Source organism: Ixodes scapularis, unplaced genomic scaffold (genome assembly GCF_016920785.2).
Source record: "Ixodes scapularis isolate PalLabHiFi unplaced genomic scaffold, ASM1692078v2 PGA_scaffold10__122_contigs__length_95168666, whole genome shotgun sequence".
Lineage (NCBI taxonomy): Eukaryota > Metazoa > Arthropoda > Arachnida > Ixodida > Ixodidae > Ixodes > Ixodes scapularis.
The window spans coordinates 43,523,788-43,541,059 of record NW_024609836.1 but is presented as its reverse complement, the minus strand read 5'-3'; the positions used below and the strand labels follow the sequence as shown (position 1 = coordinate 43,541,059).

At 43.7% G+C, this 17,272-nt stretch overlaps 1 protein-coding gene across 1 annotated transcript; it reads right to left on the bottom strand.

Moving 5' to 3' along the window:
* Nucleotides 1–3,262: 3,262 nt before the first annotated feature.
* Nucleotides 3,263–16,518, bottom strand: LOC8041603 (ribonuclease Oy). The gene is made up of 9 exons (XM_029992624.4): nucleotides 16,213–16,518; nucleotides 12,666–12,765; nucleotides 12,000–12,049; nucleotides 11,346–11,418; nucleotides 10,204–10,268; nucleotides 10,026–10,139; nucleotides 8,787–8,835; nucleotides 8,026–8,097; nucleotides 3,263–6,126 (listed from the first exon to the last, which is right to left on the bottom strand). The coding sequence occupies exons 1-9, from the start codon at nucleotides 16,281–16,283 to the stop codon at nucleotides 5,896–5,898; spliced, it is 825 nt and encodes a 274-aa protein (XP_029848484.2). The 5' UTR covers nucleotides 16,284–16,518; the 3' UTR covers nucleotides 3,263–5,895.
* Nucleotides 16,519–17,272: the final 754 nt, after the last annotated feature.

The window sequence follows — 17,272 nt, the reverse complement described above, 5'->3', positions numbered from 1 at the left end:
GTCACATGCAAAGCACAGTGAAAGACAACGAGTGGATGCTGTAGGCAGAGCTTCTGCATTGCCCAGTCTGTCGCCAACTACAGAATCGTACCACACGAAATTCCCGGTGTTGGGTAAAGTGCATCTAAAAATTACTCGAAGTAAAGTACAAAGTATACGAGAGCTAGGTTATGTACGGCAAGTAGTAAGTAGAGCCTTGCGCAGATAACAGTTTGACCATCCGATCTCCATCCGCAGACTTTGTATCCGCATCCGAACCACATCCGCAAAATTTGGAACCGCATCTGACCCTCCATTCACACATTTATTTTCCATCATAAAATCAAACATAAATAAATAAATAAAAAATAGAAAAAGGCTTCTGGATAGTATTATATTAGCCGTCTGCTTACCTTCATACAAAGAACTCTTTTTGTCTGAATACGGTGAATAATTTTATCGTATTCTGTTTCATCACATTTATATAATAAGCCAGGGGTTCTCAAACTGGGTTCCGAGGAACACGGGTTCCACGAGCTGGTCTCGTGGGTTCCGCGAACACCCAAATTGCAACCCCTCCCCATGCCGCAGGTTGCGCGGCAGTACCGTGCAAAGCACCTTCATCTCACTTTGTACTGACATTGCGATTGATATAGTGGGGATATATGGGAAGCAACACTAGCAAAATTGCCTACAATGGTGCATCTGTTGCTTCTCGGTCGGCAAATATGGAGGAAGGGGGGGAGGGTTCCGCGGCAGTTTTTGAGGCTTCCTGGGATTCCGTGATGCCAAAAAGTTTGAGAACCCCTGTAATAAGCGATCATCCTTCCAGATTCACTAATTTCAAATGCTGTCCTGAGCCGGCATGCACGTTTTATGTCCCCATCAAGGCAGACAGAAATGCTAAATATGAAGGAACTACCATCAAGGCTATGGCAAGACCAAGGTAGAACACAAAGAAAGCATCTTGCTGGGGATGTGAGGTGTACTATCTGTGCTTCACCAATAGGAGCATTCCTCTGTTGAAAGGCACACGTGCTACGGAGGCTAACTCTCTGACGAACCAAAAATAGACGTCGGAATACACTAGCTTTCAGAAGTAATGGCCCTGGGTGTGAGGCAGATTTTGTATATTCATTTGTTTGTCGTTTAATTTGACATAGCTGTAGAAATTGTTTGCATTTATATGCCTTCGGCACATACATTGTACTTTCAAGAAATAAAATTTTAAAATCTTTTTTTTTTGTTTTTACATTATACCTTCGTTTCTTTTGAAAGAACAACTAATTGGCCATATTTTAATGTATCATATTGGCAGATATGCAAATTTGTTGTGAAAATAAGAGTTTGCTTGGATCCTTTGAAAATTGCTACTTTTCCCGTGGTCAGGAAAGAGTTGAGTACAATGTACCCCCCAAGACTGAAAATTCCAAGATGCAGTTTCAACGAAGTCCGCTTCGATTGGGTCACCAGCAAAATTGTCCGGTTGGCGTGGCTTACCAAAACAGACGAGAGAAGGCACGGTGTCAAAATATATATGGTTTTTATTCAAGCGTCTGTCTTTGAGGCAGATAGTGTTCGAGATAAAAAGATAGTCACCACTGTTTTTTTTACTTCTGTTTACAGAATTCCCAAAGCGCAGAGAAAACAGATCTTGGTTGTATTGTAGATGCTTGCGTCCATAGTCGAACTAAAAATTGCAGCTACCAACAGAGTTTGGCAGGCGTGGAAGTGGCACACAATAAGACTGATCCGACCATACAAGAAAATATGGAGGAGCAACTGTGCAACTTTGCACTGATCCGTCGGACCAAAGGCATGATCAAAGTGGGGAAAACAACAACCTAAGAAAAATCAGTGGTGTAAATTAAATTCATTACAGAGACCTTTGAAGGTAGTAACAGATAAACAAGAAAAAGCAATAAAGAAGTCAACCAAGGTAAAACTGTACAGATTATACGAGTTGCATACAAAAATATTCCGACATTCAATGAAAGAAAATCGGTAGTGCCGGAGGTACTGTAAAATAAATTAACAGAAAAATTAAAATACATCCAACTAAGGTAAAGCTAAATAAGAGGAGACACTTGTCTTGAACATTTCTTTGTCATTTGGCATCTAATTTATAGTATTAAATTCTCAAACCTATAATTCTAGGTGCTGAGCACAAATATAAGATGTTTCTTTTTAGACATGTGCGAATAATGGATTTTGAGTTCAAAGCGAATACGTGGAACTCAAAGTGGTTTGGGCCGAATATTTTCACATCGAATACCGAATAGTTTCTCCTAGCCTTTCACTACTGCATCACGAGAAAAATATGAATATTGTGATGCATTGCAAAGTGAGTATCGAATAGCTTTTTATTCGAAACTGCTATAAATCTTTAAATAATCGCACAACCCTAGGTTTTTTGGTTTTTTTTTCCTCTATTCATTAGTTTTTAAGAAAATTTGAAATTCATCAAAAACGTTTCTGCCTGACTTCTTTAAATATGCCCATAAAAAAAAAGGAAGAATGTATGTCGGCACATTCTACAGTGCAACAAAACTATTCCTGTAATTATAGCATCATGCTAAAAAAAAGTTATTGTATTTTGAAGTTCTCTCCCAGATAATTGGAAATAAGTCATTAAAGTTATTCCCAATTAAAAATCTATAAATCCTTAGTCTTGTTGCACTCTTATTAATGAGGTGTCCAAGCACCAAAAAAGTATTCAGGTCCCAATTCAGATCGAAAAATACTTGGGGAAAACGTGACAAATGAATTCTGAGAAAACATGCGCAAAGACCTTATAAAAGATGCTTGTGGACAGCCTGGATGTGAAACTTCAAACCAACATATTTAACCAAAATGTGCACATCCTGAATGTAATTGAAAAATAAATAGTCTACAACTTAAATATAAAAAAATAACAAATTCCTGCGATTTTCATTTTTTACAATCAGTATCCCTCCTCTTGAGGGCACCAGTGCATCCAGCTTTACATCCAAATTCTGACATGCAGCAAAAGTATTAGTGGTGGTGCGGTACAGATTTTTTTTTTAAGATTAACAAGAAGTAGCAAGCAAGTGGAGCACTAAATTAGAACAAAACGGTGACCTTTCAATCACAACAGGCAGGGAGGTTTCGAGCCCTGATACTGTTTATGTCGCAAGAAAAATGTAAAACTAGGTCTGATGCATAGCTCAGATTAGGGAGGAGCTGATCCTGGTGTGCCTTGCAACATATTACATGTTTTGTTCTGTAAAAACAAAATATATATATATATATATATATATATATATATATATATATATATATATATATATCATTGTAATATTCCAAGATATAGCCCACCTCAAATCAAGAGCAAGTCGGGAGAAAATAAGCAGTGGGCTAACTTTCAGTGTACAACCAAGAAAAGTTAAAAAAAACATGCTATTTTTACATTATGTTTTCCTGCCAAACTTGTTATTGCGGCGAGGGACAATGAAACAAAGATGACTGTACTCGCCAGTCAGCAATGTTTGCCTATATTCCGCCATAGCTAGCTAGCCGTATTTATGAAAAAGTCATCATTGACCCAAACAATATGATTACTGGGATGGGCTATCTTTCGGTGTTTAAAAGGAAATAGCAAATCAAGCTAAAAATAGGGGTGGGTTATCTTTTGGGGGTGGGGTATCTCTTGGGATATTACGGTATATATAACTTGATGCTTTACGGGCTACACAGTAAAATTTCTCGGATCCCCTGAAGAGAGTTTGGAATTAAGTGCATGCCTCGGAGAGTCGCTCAGAGTTATGTACTTGGAGTGACTCTCTGACTAGTTAGTTGGCCTCATACCTCAAGTTTTCAGTCAGCAGCATACTGGGAGATCTAACACAGACAAGAACGCCGATTAAATAATGCTGCAAAGATCCTGCGATGGACGTTACGACACTGGCAGCCGCTTCTACCAAACATTCACAAACATTCACTGTGACTAGATTATCCCATTGATCTGTTCTTTTGTCCACATCTCTCCAGACAATAGCTGTAGTAAATAGAATCTATACTGAGTGAAACACTCGACACAAGTTAATTATATTTACTTGCAATCTCAACCCAAATAAGCCTCAGCACACTGACGTGCGACTGCTCAGATATTCCAGGCACTAACGACAGGTAGGTCTCAAAGGCTGACCTGCAAAAACTTTTCAGCTGGGCTGAAACCCTTTCTCTCTTTGCATCTGTGAATGGGAAAGTGTAGAAGCCCCCTTCCATTGCAGTACAAAATCCACAATAAATGTTCAAGGGGGACTTGACAGAAAGTTCTTGAATGGAGAGTTACCTAGTTTTCTGCAGAAATTGGAGTCAATCTTGAAGTTAATGCTCAAAGGAAAAAGAACAATGCTGCAGTATGACAACACTGCCCTTATTTCACTGTGGAAAATATAAACTTGGATGTCTTGTGCCACAAGGGAGTGCACTAAAATGTTTGTCAATAAAATCATTTGTCATAGAAAGTTACATGTTCTAAAAATGCTTCTTGTTTTGCCACGGAAGCTAAAAGCAGATGAACGAGGTCCAACTGTTGCAGGAGTACTAATAGCCTACTGACAAGTCGAGACAAGACTGAAAGACAACAGCCGACGTTTGCTATTGGAAGAACGTTTGATGAAGGCAGACGGCAATCCTAATTTGAGACTGTTAATGCCATCTGCCAGCTACCATTTAATCTTGGCCTCTGTAGTGTATGCTTCTTGAGGTTGCCATCCACAAAACAGATTTCTCGGGGCACAGATTAAGATTTAAAAATCAACACATTTTTAACTGGGGGCCATAAATCGAAGGCTACGAGGATGATACGTCGTGATGCAAGACACATAACGGAAGACATAATCCGTCGAAGTTCCTATTCGAGAATGAAGAGAACTTCGAAAGGTCACACACTGCCAATCAAATTGCTTGCCCCTTGCTGGGGGCCTACAGCAATCGCCATACTTGAAACTTGACCAACTCCTCGCCGTGCAGACATCCATGCAACAAATTCGACCCCTGACTTTGACGCAATTTTCGCTCGATAGTCGAAACAGCGTTGCATCCGAGCACAGGGCCAACACCACATAAAATGATCAAAGCCCGTGCACTATCATTTCAACATCATAGCAGCGAGATGAAGCGCAGAATGAACACAAGTGCCGTGTCAATGTTTGCCTGGGCCACATGTTCGAGTCAATGCATTGGGTCCAACCGGCGAGTTCGCACCTTGCTACACTCTGTTTCACACTTAAGTCTGGCCACAGCCGACGCAGCCAATCGAGTATAGCTCCAAAACTGCATCGTCGTAGCGATCATCGTCTTGGTGCGTCTGCCATTGCCGGTTAAATCAATCGTGCACAGAAACAAATCGCAGGATCGGGACGTGTGTGCCGCCGGTGGATGGCAAACGCACAAAGACGAGGGGCGGCATGATGATGCGCTTTCGGCGCCACTTGATCAGCTCCGTCGAACCATAGCATCGACTGCGGTCAGGCTTACGCGCGACACAAAGTATTGCGGAGCGCAAGTTCGTCTGCCTCTTGAGCGAGGGTTGCGGTGACGTCGGGACATTGCGCTCCGATTGGCTCTGCTCGAAAAGAAAGTGGGTAGACCTCGAGGAAGCTAGCATTGAGGTCTACCCCCATCCTTCCAATTGAAGCCAATCTGAGCTCGGCACTCCGAGGTCGCCGCAACACCGGCGCAAGAAGCAGACGAACTGGCGCTCTGCATAGGCCTTTCACGGGCCTTTCATTACTCTAGGTGGTGTTGACATTACTCTAGGTGGTGTTGACAGGGCCCGGGTTGCATGCGGCACCGACGGGTGTCGTTTGTATACGGGGCGGTTTTCGAAAGACGACGACCCTCGTGTTCAAGACTGCCGGCACAACCGGTTCGAGTGCGCCCACCGGATCAAAGAAGGAGCCTGCGTAGAGGAACGGGAATGGCGCTCAGGGCGAGTATCCAGGAGATGTTGAGGAGCCAGGCGCTCGGAGGCAGCAGGGGGCTGGCGACGTCCTTGTCGTGCGGAATGTAGTACACGTCTCCCTTGCCGCAGCCGGAACTGCGGTACGTGCAGTTGATCGGCTGCAGCTCGCGGTCCATGCAGAGCCGGATCTCTGCCAGCACCGGAGCCGTGTAGTTCTGCGCACAGCAGGATCAACCGATCGACGCGCTTCTACCATATTACTTTGTTTCGGCTTGAGTCCAGTTGTAGCCGACGCTACAAGCTAATTGGATCAATCGAGCGGCGTCAAAAGCGCAGGTCACTGGGCCTTTTCTGTTCGATTGGTTGGGTGATGATAGAACATGCGCAGAAACATGGCGAACGCCATGATGATGCGCTTTTGATGCTGTCCGGTTGGTCCCATAGCTCGTAGCTTTGGCTGTGTCTATTTTGAAACCTTTCAAATGCTATGTGTACATCTAAAACCCTTGCTTTTTTTTTCTAGAATATATTGCCTTTTGAGTCATTTTAACAATTTTAGCGGAATTCTATACCCCATGTCTGGCAACAAAAGTTTGTCAAGATAGTTTTTAGGGAAAATCTTCTTCAGAATCAAAGTTTGTGAAGAAAGTTTTATTCTACAATAAATGGGGAGTGGCATTTGAAGTTAGCTGAAACAGAGTGTAGAAGGGTTTTCAAACTTTTCTATCTCAATGAACCGCTGCTAAACTAGTGCACTCGAGGAACTACTCGGAGATGGGGACGATGAGGAAAACTTTGGAACTTAGGGAACTCTGGGCGACCCCGGTGTTCCTTGGAAACCCAGTTTGAAAACCGAAATACTAGAAGCTACAATATTGAAGGTAGCTAGTACAGTTGAGGTTTGCAGTTTCTTTGGTTACCTAATCTTTCCGATTTCAATCCAATGAAACATACTACCCTGCTAGTGCCTCTACCACTGTTTTCACCCCACTTCTGGAACTTGTTTTGCAATTCGATTCATGAACACTCGACGGTGACCCGTGGAACGATTCTCCTTTCACAAACCGGCCCCAACAGTACTATGTCATAAATGTGGGCAGTTTTGTATTGAAGACTATTGGGTTTGAAGTTGATGCAGGTCCGTTTTGCCATTTTCCCACTTCCCCAGCATAGAGCCTTCGCTGGCTGTTTGGAATTTTGTAGAAAATTTAGAGAAATTGCAATGCACCTGACTTGTTTCCAGACTATGTTCAACGACATTGCTGTAGAAACGCAAGCTGAACAAAACCCAGAAAAAAAAATAGAACCGTATATTTTGGGTCTAAAAGCACCACTGCAAGCATTAGATACAGGCAGAAAAATTCAAACGCATGAACCGCCCTCGAACGAGCAATCAATTTATGATATGATATAATAAACATCTCAACCGAGCCTTAGTTGACAATTTTGTCAGATCTCACTCGAGCTAAACTTTGATAAACCCTGCTTTTCCTTCCATCTATTGCTTGAAATCAAGAAGAGAAAATAGGAATGTGGTTGTCCTTTTGAGATGGTGACTTTGAGGTTCCCTCCATTTTCTGCACCAAGCAGTAAAAGCCCGTTCACACTGTTGCAACCTCTTTGAACTTGGTGCCTTAAAACCTCTTACAATGAGAGGATACAGTGGTGCCATCTATTGGGTTGCAGTGTAAACTTGGTGGTTTGGCCTATTTTCTATTTCCCCCGCGCATTATCCTTTTTTTCTTTACTCTAAAATCTTTTGTAAACGTTATAAACGAGCCTTTCTTATAGGTATTACACACATTTGACCTCGAAAATCCCACAAAACCGTCGCTGTTGTGAAATGCAGTTCCAGAGTCACCGCATAGATGGCGCCAGAATGCCAGTCTGTTTCCTCGTCCTAAAAATTTTAAGAAGTTTTAACAGATCTCGTCTCTCTCGGTCGTACTCGGTTGCAAGAATGTGAACGGGCCTTAATAACTTCAGTGCAGGAACTGCGACAACAAGTGCCCAGCCCAGGCAATGCACAAGCTTCGTTTAGCTGCACTTGAATGAATAATGGCCATGCAAAGGGGTCACTCGCATGACCTAGACATCACACACTGTTGCCTCACCTTATTGTTGTAGCAAACGAAGTTGACCGCTTCCTTGACATCGTCTAAAAGGGCCTCCCTGATGTCTTGGAGCTGAGATCAATGAAAAATTAACATTCCCAAAAATTTGGGTTCACAATGCTCACTCTATTATTACTATGCCGGGTCTGTGAGAGAAAATGAAACAACTTTGGGGGGAACGCATAAATAATGTATGCAGTGCAAAAGGCTGAAACTCCATCTGAACACGATGGGGATAGGACGTCAAAGTTTGAGAACATGACATTACCTGAATCAAAAGAAGAGATAAAAACGAAATTTTCCTACGGTCCGACGTCCACTTAGGCATAATATTCGTCAGACCGAGAAGCTGTATCGTGGGCGCCAGTGGCATTGATTCCAGTGAAAAACGCTTGTCGGCAAGAAAGACAGTATCGTTTTCTTTCTTGCTAACAGGCTTTTTCTCACCGAAATAAATGCTGCAGGCACCCAGAAAGCCATTTCTTGCTATGACTAATATTAGGCCTAGGTGGACGTTGGTTGGCTCATGGAGACATTCCATTTCTTTTTGTTTAATTTCTCGATTAATGTTAACGTCCCATACTCAAGCTTTCGCATTCTGTCACCGCCACTATAGTGTCGCACTCGCATGGAGTTTCAGCTTTTCTGCAATGCGCATAGTTTATTTGTGCGGACCGAAAAACGGGCTTCACTTTCTCCAGCACACCTTGTACTTCACCAGGAAGCATCGCTGTGGATAAGCGAAGTGATAGAGATCCTACCTTGTAGGGTTTCGTCGAAGAGGGGACCACACCGCTGTTGAGAAGGTATCTGAAAAGCGGAACATTGATTTTGTCTAAGCTGGAACCTTTGAACTTGGTTTCTTGCGAGCAGCAGCTCAACCACCCGTTGTGCAGTGAGGGAGTGGCACCGCGAGTATGAAAGGATCTGGATGATTGCCAGGTTTATCAGCTCCATTAGTGGCAGTATCGCTTCATTCTAGGCACAACTATCAAGCCTACAAGTGGTACGCATTCCGACGAAGAGCGCCGTGGACGTAGGCGTCTGGAAACTCGGAGTCGTATCGCTAAACGTTTGTGATGCAAGGATGTTTTACGTATCCAACACGATTGCCTAGCAATTCGCTATAATTTTTTTTTAATTATACCGGTGCTGATGACCACTGACTTGAGGAGAATGGCAAGGTGCCTCTTTTCGGTGCCTGGCCTCCAGCACGGGTTCGTTGGCCTTCTGCCGTGCTTTGGTTGCGCATGCGAGTCATGAGACATAAAAGTGTTATTGGAGGCAGAGAGCTCGTATTGCAGGCAGAGGCAGGGCAACCAGAGGACCTCCGTGTTATTACCCTGTCGGTGACTATGACTGGCCATATTGATTTTCAGTGCCAAGATGGCCGACGCGTCTTCACTTTGAAGCGTAGCTGTTTTTAGTGGCTTTGGCTTCAATCTTTGTTTATTTGTTTATCCATATATTGTGCTGAATTTTAGTATACCGACGTATGTCTCGGTGGCGATTTCAAATATGCAAGTAGTTTTCATATAGCCATACTAGATACTGACTTACAGAGAAATTTGCAATTTCAATTAGGTTAGCCCTCTTTGTGGGTTGTTGGCGTAAAAACTTTTGGAATATGTCAAAATTTTTTTATATAGATTTGCATTCAGCAAGACATGCCTTGTGTGGCAATGCTAAATTCTCCTTGCTTTTTATGTCATAGTACAATAATTTTAATTGGACCTCGAAAGATGTAGCTTCTCCTTTTTTGTGCAACTTGGTCACAAATGTTTTTACCAACATAACATGTATAATTATATTAGGCTTAAGATATATCATCACCACACAGAGCTTGTCTCGGCAAATGTGATCTATAAATATTTCGGATATGTTACGAAGGAGGTTACGCCAACCTAAGGAGGACCCAATTAAAATTACAAATTTATTGGTAAGGCTGAATATCTAGTACAGCTATATGAAAACTATGAAAAACTGCCAGCGGCCCTCACCCCGTGATGTTGTGGTGGAGGTAGAGGTTGAGTGTGCCGTTGAAGAAGTTGAGGAGGCCATTGAGCTGAGGGACCACGGTGGCACAAGTACCGTGCTTCTGCCATTCGTGCTTCCTGGGAAAAGGAGAACAACGACGTCAGCCCAGCACGGTACGGCACTTGGAAAAGACAAACATACCAGAAAATGTTGAAGTTGCTGACGGTGACGGACGGCCAGTAAAGGTTCATCTGTTCTTCGATGGGCTGGAAAATAAATATTTCTCTCTCGGGATATTGTCTAAAATAATCTAGCATTCGAGGAAACATGCAGGGTGCATTGGTGGCTCCCATCGTAATTATAACAGCCTACCAGGTCAGTTTTTTAATGCGAAATCATTAACTGGTCCCATGGAGCGAGCCGACGTCATCAGTTGGAAGCGCGAAAACGACACTTAGTTTCCCTGATCCCAAAGGTCCCATTGGCTGGTGCGCGGTGACGAGGCGCCTATTGGCTACTGCGCGCGTCAGTATCAACGACCGCCGCCAGATGACGCTGCGCGTCCGTGCCGTCAGCACGCCGATAATACTAACCGCTGCAACCCCATCGACCCCATGCCAATACGGGCCCTGCGCCGGTTAAAACGGACATGTTGGTGCGTGCTCGGAGGCTTCTGCTCGTCTCGCCGCCAATGAACATTGCGCCACCTTTAGCATCCACATCGTCGCCGGTGCTTCTGCCACAAGTCGAGAACATTACTCGCGCCACAAAATTCCGCGGATCACTCCACGGCGTTCCATTGGACATTCATGCTTTCGCATTCACAACTCGTAAGAAGTGCTTAAGTGTCTTCCAATTTTTTACTTTCTGCTATCATTTCCCCTTCCCATAATATGCCTTCAGGATGCCCAAGGTATTATTTAAACCTTTCTCCCCTCTACGCAAACATTCTGTTGTTTGTGTGCTTGTGGGAAGTCGGACAGCCCAAATGGGCGTACGGTGTCTCCACCGTAGACGAAATTTTTTTTTTCAGGAAGGTGCGACTTCTAGTTTGGGGTCTCTGACGTGCATCACACAGTAGCGATGTGTGACTTCACAGCGACGCGACGTTCTTCCAGGTCAAAGCAGGCAGGGGTGGGGATTTAACCCAGGATCCATGGGTTCTGCAGCGCAAACTTTCAATCCACCCGCTCCGAGTCACAACGCGTAAATGCGCTCGGCCAAAAATCATCCTATGCAATGGCGCCAGCTCACAAAGGGTAAAATATAAACCAAGGAACGTGCTGCGGGACTTGTTCGGGAAACAGAGTTCTCTAGGCGGTCTGCGAAAGTATGCAACCTACCTTGAGTACGGTGGCATTGTAGCGCATCGTCGTGTTGCAGAATTCCGGCTGGATTGACTTATTTGAGGAGGGCCTGTGGCATAATATTGAGGAGGAAGCATCGGAAAGTTACTACGTAGAGGCATAGGGTGGTCTTAAGAAAAAAGACAACGGCATAAAAATTTTTTTTTCCACACTCTTTTTGGCTATTTTAGCAGAACGACAATGAATACCATATCTTTCACTGCTGCTGAGCACATACATCTGGCAAGAATGTTTCTGCAACCTGCATTTTCACAGTAGCAATATCAAGAGTGCTGCAAGACAACAAGCGGACAATCTCTCTAAGCATGCATTGAAACCAACAATCTCATGCCATGGGCAGTGAATACTACATAGCCACAGAAATTCTGTAGATACGTATACCCATATGTGTTGTATCTTTAACTGCATGTACACCTAAAAAAGGGTAAGCACCAAGCTCTTTTTTGAGGGAATCACGACCTGACACAATCTGTCTTCATAGTTTTTTTTTTTTTTAACTATTTCATTGTATTTTTGGAAGATTTCTGAAGAATACACTAAACCCCAAACTTCCTCAATGAAACTGAGCTTCTTATTTTGCAGACACCAATAATTATCCCTTCCTTCAAATATTAGCTGCACATGACTCACCATAGTCCATGTATCGTCCAAAAGTTCCTCTCATTCTTTGTTATGCAGCGCTGAAATGAAATCAACGCAATTAATAGGAGTGCACAAGCTGTGCAATCTTCCGTAAAGATGCTTTATGGTCCAACGATGACTTTAACGGCAATGTCGACAACATGTGGAATAAAAAGGTATCAGTCTTTAGGTAGGGCAACTTAGATGCAAGCGCAAACTCTCAATTCTGCCCGTCCACAAAACACCGTCATTCTAAAGCTGTCGGTGGTTGGTGCTAGTGGGTCATGTGATTACCCACTAGCACCAAGTAGCCAAGCATTCTGCAGAGTGCCCTATTAGATTACACACCACCTAAACTGCAAACATTTGCACATAACGGCTCAGTCGATTCAATGCCTTCAAATTGAATTAAATAGTGACATAGAAAATTTTTTTAATAAATCTGAATTAACTATTTAGCTTTGTTGGGTGCCCTTCGCTGATATCTGGGTGTCTTGTGGCAGAGCAACACCCGTGGCATTGGTATCCTACGGCTTCTGTTTTCCCGCACAGCAGCAATGCCCAAGGAGAAGCACACCCTCTGGGGGGGTGTGATTTTTATGTCGTACTACAAGAATTTTAATTTTGAAGGAGGTAAAGAACACTTTTTATGTTTCAAGTTAAAAAGTGCCATACCTTGTCCTGTAGAGCTCCACTGCAATATCCAGGACTCCACTGCTGGCTGAACATGAAGTAAGTGACGTTCTCGACTCGTGCGGCATTCACGGACACTGTGCTGTAATGAGCGTAATAAGCAGAACTTTGAGCTCTCTGCGCAGTGCTGCACAGAGGTATACCTATGTGGCATAACAGCAAACATGGTAATACTTTAGTGAGTGCTTCTGTGATACTCCAAGTATGTGCAGAACACATTTAAGGTGCCTACAATGTATCTTAGCCCCGTTACACGAGCCGGAAAAATTGGCACCGGCACACAGAAAACTCAAACTTTAGCCGAATGTGCATTTAGGTGGTCGATCTTACTTTGTGAAATTTCAAGGCGCAGCTCCCTTCCTGCGAAAATTAACAACAAACTTGCCAAGGTCAATGGCAGATATGTTCGCACACAACAGAGTTAGTGATGGCTGTAACCTGTAGCGCCACCTTCCGACAGGTGCAGCGAGCAGATGAAAAGATACTTCATATGCTTGCTGCATCTATCAAGAGGTGGTGCCAAAAGTTTGTTGGTCTCGATTTTCACAAGAAGAAAGCTTTGCATTCAAATTTCACCGGGTAAAACGCACCGCCCAAGTGCGCGTTTGGCGAGAGTTTGCGCTGTCTGCACGCAGATGGCAATTTTTCCGGCTCATTTTACAGCGCCAAGATCCATTCTAGACGTCTCGTATTTTGAATTATCCAGTTCTCCCAAGTTTAAGACTGTCGCTATAGACCGACATACTGTTTACAAACAAGCCTGCATTTGCCCACACCAGGTGTGGGCTCTGCACGAGCGCTGAAACCAGATTCGCGTGTGGTGAAGCTTCTGCACATGCGCCGTGGCGACAGCAGTGCCACTGCAGAGCGTGTCGTCGGAGCCAGGTGTTGGTCTATATGACAGCACCGTTTGTCACCAACTGCCTGGTCACGTGATTAGACGTTCTGAATTTTCAGCCCGAGAGAGGCAATCGGGTGACTGCAGGGTCGCCTGCAATTGCTCGGTGTCTTTGCAACCGACTGGCTCGACTTTGGGGTACAGTAAGTAACACGTAAGTATGACTCTCAGGTTGCACAGCGGCAAACTTCGTGTCTTATTCTAATGTAGAACAAAAGTCTGACGAGGGTGACTTGACAAAAATGTAAGATACAAAAGCGAGATGCAAAATTGTCACAGCTGTGGGAGGTTGTAGTAGTATGAGTCTCGACACAGAGACGATTGCTACGAGGTATACCGACCCAAAACCGTATTTCATGTATGATAATTTTGTCAGCTATGATCAAAGTACTGTAGAAAATACTATACTTTTAAACAAACAACATACAGTACCTATAAATAAAATTAAAAATTGTCTTTTTTTTGCATTGGCAGGAAATTTACAAATGCAAAGTCATTTTGTACTCCTTTTCTCTCATCTACAATCTAAATAAAACATGGAGGATTTGTTGAACTTTATCAGGCAGCCTCCCATATCAAATGACCCAAGGTGTTGGAATTTGATGGTATCCTCTGTGCAGCCTAATTTAAAGAGGCAATCTGGAGATTTTGCTCAGGTCCTTTTCCTCCTCCTCCCCCCTTGGCCCAATCTTCCACAGTCTGATAATCGCCTTATTTCCACCATAGCTGATATGACTGACACCTCTCTGATAACAGGTCCATACAGTGCTAGATTTTTTACCTCCACTATCTGGGGCAGATACAGGATATCAGCAAGCATTTGGCTGGGAGTCGTGTTTGAAGATCCAGGACACAGAATCCCAGCTGAAAGCCGATGCATGCAGCATTTGCATCCAACTAATTGTGTGCCCCACGCTGGCCTCAGTCATGTGATAAAGAAAATCTTCCTTTTTTTTTTATTATCACCAGGCTTTGATAATAAAAGAGGAACCTTCTGCCCGAAAAAGCCCGTCAACGGCGTTTCTGTCCAAATTGGATACGAGCGCCGCTAAAAATTGTGCACGTCGACGTACAATTGTTAACGACCTGATCTTTAATGGCACATAGAATCCCTACAAGTTAGCTTCAGTGCAAATAGATATTTTTGTCATTTGAGTATATTTCAAACAATCTACCAATATCCTTCCATCCAATTACAACTTTGTATTTTTGTTTGTCTTACTGCTTCTGCGTGTATGAAGTTGTAGACCACATATCAGAGACCACCAAAAAAGGGATTGTCTGACACCTTCACAATAAGCATTAAAAATTGTTCTTATTCTTATCTGTCTGCAAATTCTCATCCTGCATGACTCCTATGCGGAGAGCAAGTTTGTCTGCTCCTTTTGCCGGGGGTTGTGGCGACGTCAGAACGCCGAGCTCTGACTGAAGGAATTCAGTCAGAGCCAATCAGATCTCGGCGTTTTGACATCACCACAACTCCTGCAAAACAAGCAGACGAACTTGCGCTTCGCGTAGTTGACAATACAACAAAAGATTAAACATTGCCTTGGAATTTAGCACATTCTGTCTACAAAAGGGCACATGTTGCTGCATGACATCTTCACGACAAGCACTATTTATTATTATTTTTGACTACTTTCTACTTTGTCTGCAAGCCTGTATCCTAGCTGCATGACTTGATTCTCTTAGATGAGAAACATTATTTTATGAAAATACAAATTTTTATTACTCAACAGAAAGAATATTTTAATATATCAAACATTAAAAAAAGAAAAATTAAAAAAGCCTCAATGTATTCAGTTGTTTTTCTCGGCCTTTCGTGCTATTGTTGTGTGAATGCAAACAGTAATGTTTGTCTTTGCTTGAGCAGCCCCTCGGAGGTCATATAACCTAGATTTGAATAGAACCTCGCGTAGCAGACGACAAGCGTTGCAGACGCTCAAAATGACAGAAGTCCTCGCCAAATCATATGCATACTCCAGTGTCATATGACGTATGAATACGGCGTAAGTTTGTACACCTTTCTTCGTTCTTAACTCGTGTAGTGCAAAACAAAATTGCGGTTATAACAAACAACCAAACTTTTTCTTTTTTTAGGCGGGGCGAACGAACGCTCATCGATTATTAAATCCCAGCTTAGCGTTCGCTGTCTGCACCTCCACGAAAATAAAATTGTGTAAAAAATGCAGAGATGCACCAACACGTTATAAATGATCTCCGGGGATCATTGATCACGCGGAGAAAATTTAATAACCAGCGAGGGTCGCGTGGTGCGATCATCCGATTATGGATATAGAAATTAAATTTATCTCCGCGCCAACAGCCTAAAACTCTTTTTTAAAAACAAATATCCAATTTAACACACGTTAATTTAATATTTAAAGCCTCTTTCCATTACCAACTTTGAGTAAATAAAACAAACATAGTCGCGTTCTAATCTGCACCGATACTGGCAATTATTACGTGATCATCATACAAACGGCCGACCAAATCGCACTAAGCTTCCCCAGTCTACCACGGATGTAAGCTTGCTCAAGGGAAGCGTAAGCTCCAACAGGCGACATTGCAAAAAACAGCTGATGGACGACAAGAACGCGCAATGCAGGCATCAATGCTCGGTGGGCTTACCTCAAAGCGATCAAGGTGAACAAAACGACCACACAATGCATAGCGTTGACATTGGGGCGGCTGGGACGCATATTCGAGTACAGCAACGTAGTGCGACAGAAACGTAGCGACCACTGTGGTAGCGACCGTTAGCTGAAACGCTGAAGTCACATGCTGGCTATTGCAACAACATCGCCATCTGCGGTTCGATAAGCCCGATACTCGAGCGCGCACAAGCTGTTCCGTAGCCCCCGCTCCCCCGCTTCGGTCCGTTCCGTCGATTTGGCCCGTCCGTTTTCCGTTCCCGTCCTTGCGCGAGAAAGCGAGAAGCGATTGGTAAATCAAAAGAAAGATGGCGCAACAGGCGCTACCTGTTGTGACGTCATTGTAGAGCATAGTTGTAGAGAGCAGCTTCGGAGCCATAGAGAGTTCGGAGCAGAGTGAGTAGCGCGGAGTAGCGCGAGTAGCGCAATCTAGAACGCCGTCTCTCGGCGACTAGCGGCGAACGCCCGGAGGTTCCGACTGCGGTCAGAAATGCTAGGAGAACGTGAGAAAATCGTTGTTTCTTCAGTTTTGTGGGGATGTGCGGAATAGAAATCATTTTTGATATAATAATGAAACATTTTAGAATAATATGCGATAAGTTTTGTGCCATACAAGGACGTAACTTTTTTTAAAAAAATTGCCTGAGCGGCATCATGCAGCAGACGACACGGCGACGTCACACCATTCACGTGACCCGCTCCGGCCAACCCGAGAAGCCCATCTCCGCTGCGAGCAAAAATTGTCTGCTTCAAACGCCATTGCCTTGGAAATTGCCTTCTCAAAATTTGCACACGCATCCGATATTATTAAAACTTTGATAAAGTGTTTAGCGCTTTACTAACTTCACGACAGGCTAGTTTTGAAAAATGTGAACTCGCCGTTAGTTTTTTAATCAGCCGTGTTATGTCGATCTCCATGTATTCTGCCCATTCTGCCATAGGGCGGGCCGCCTCCTGGAACCCTGAGTACCACGTGACCACCCTGCACGACGTGACTCGAGCCGAGCCGCTCTGTCGGCCATGTTGTCGACAAAACA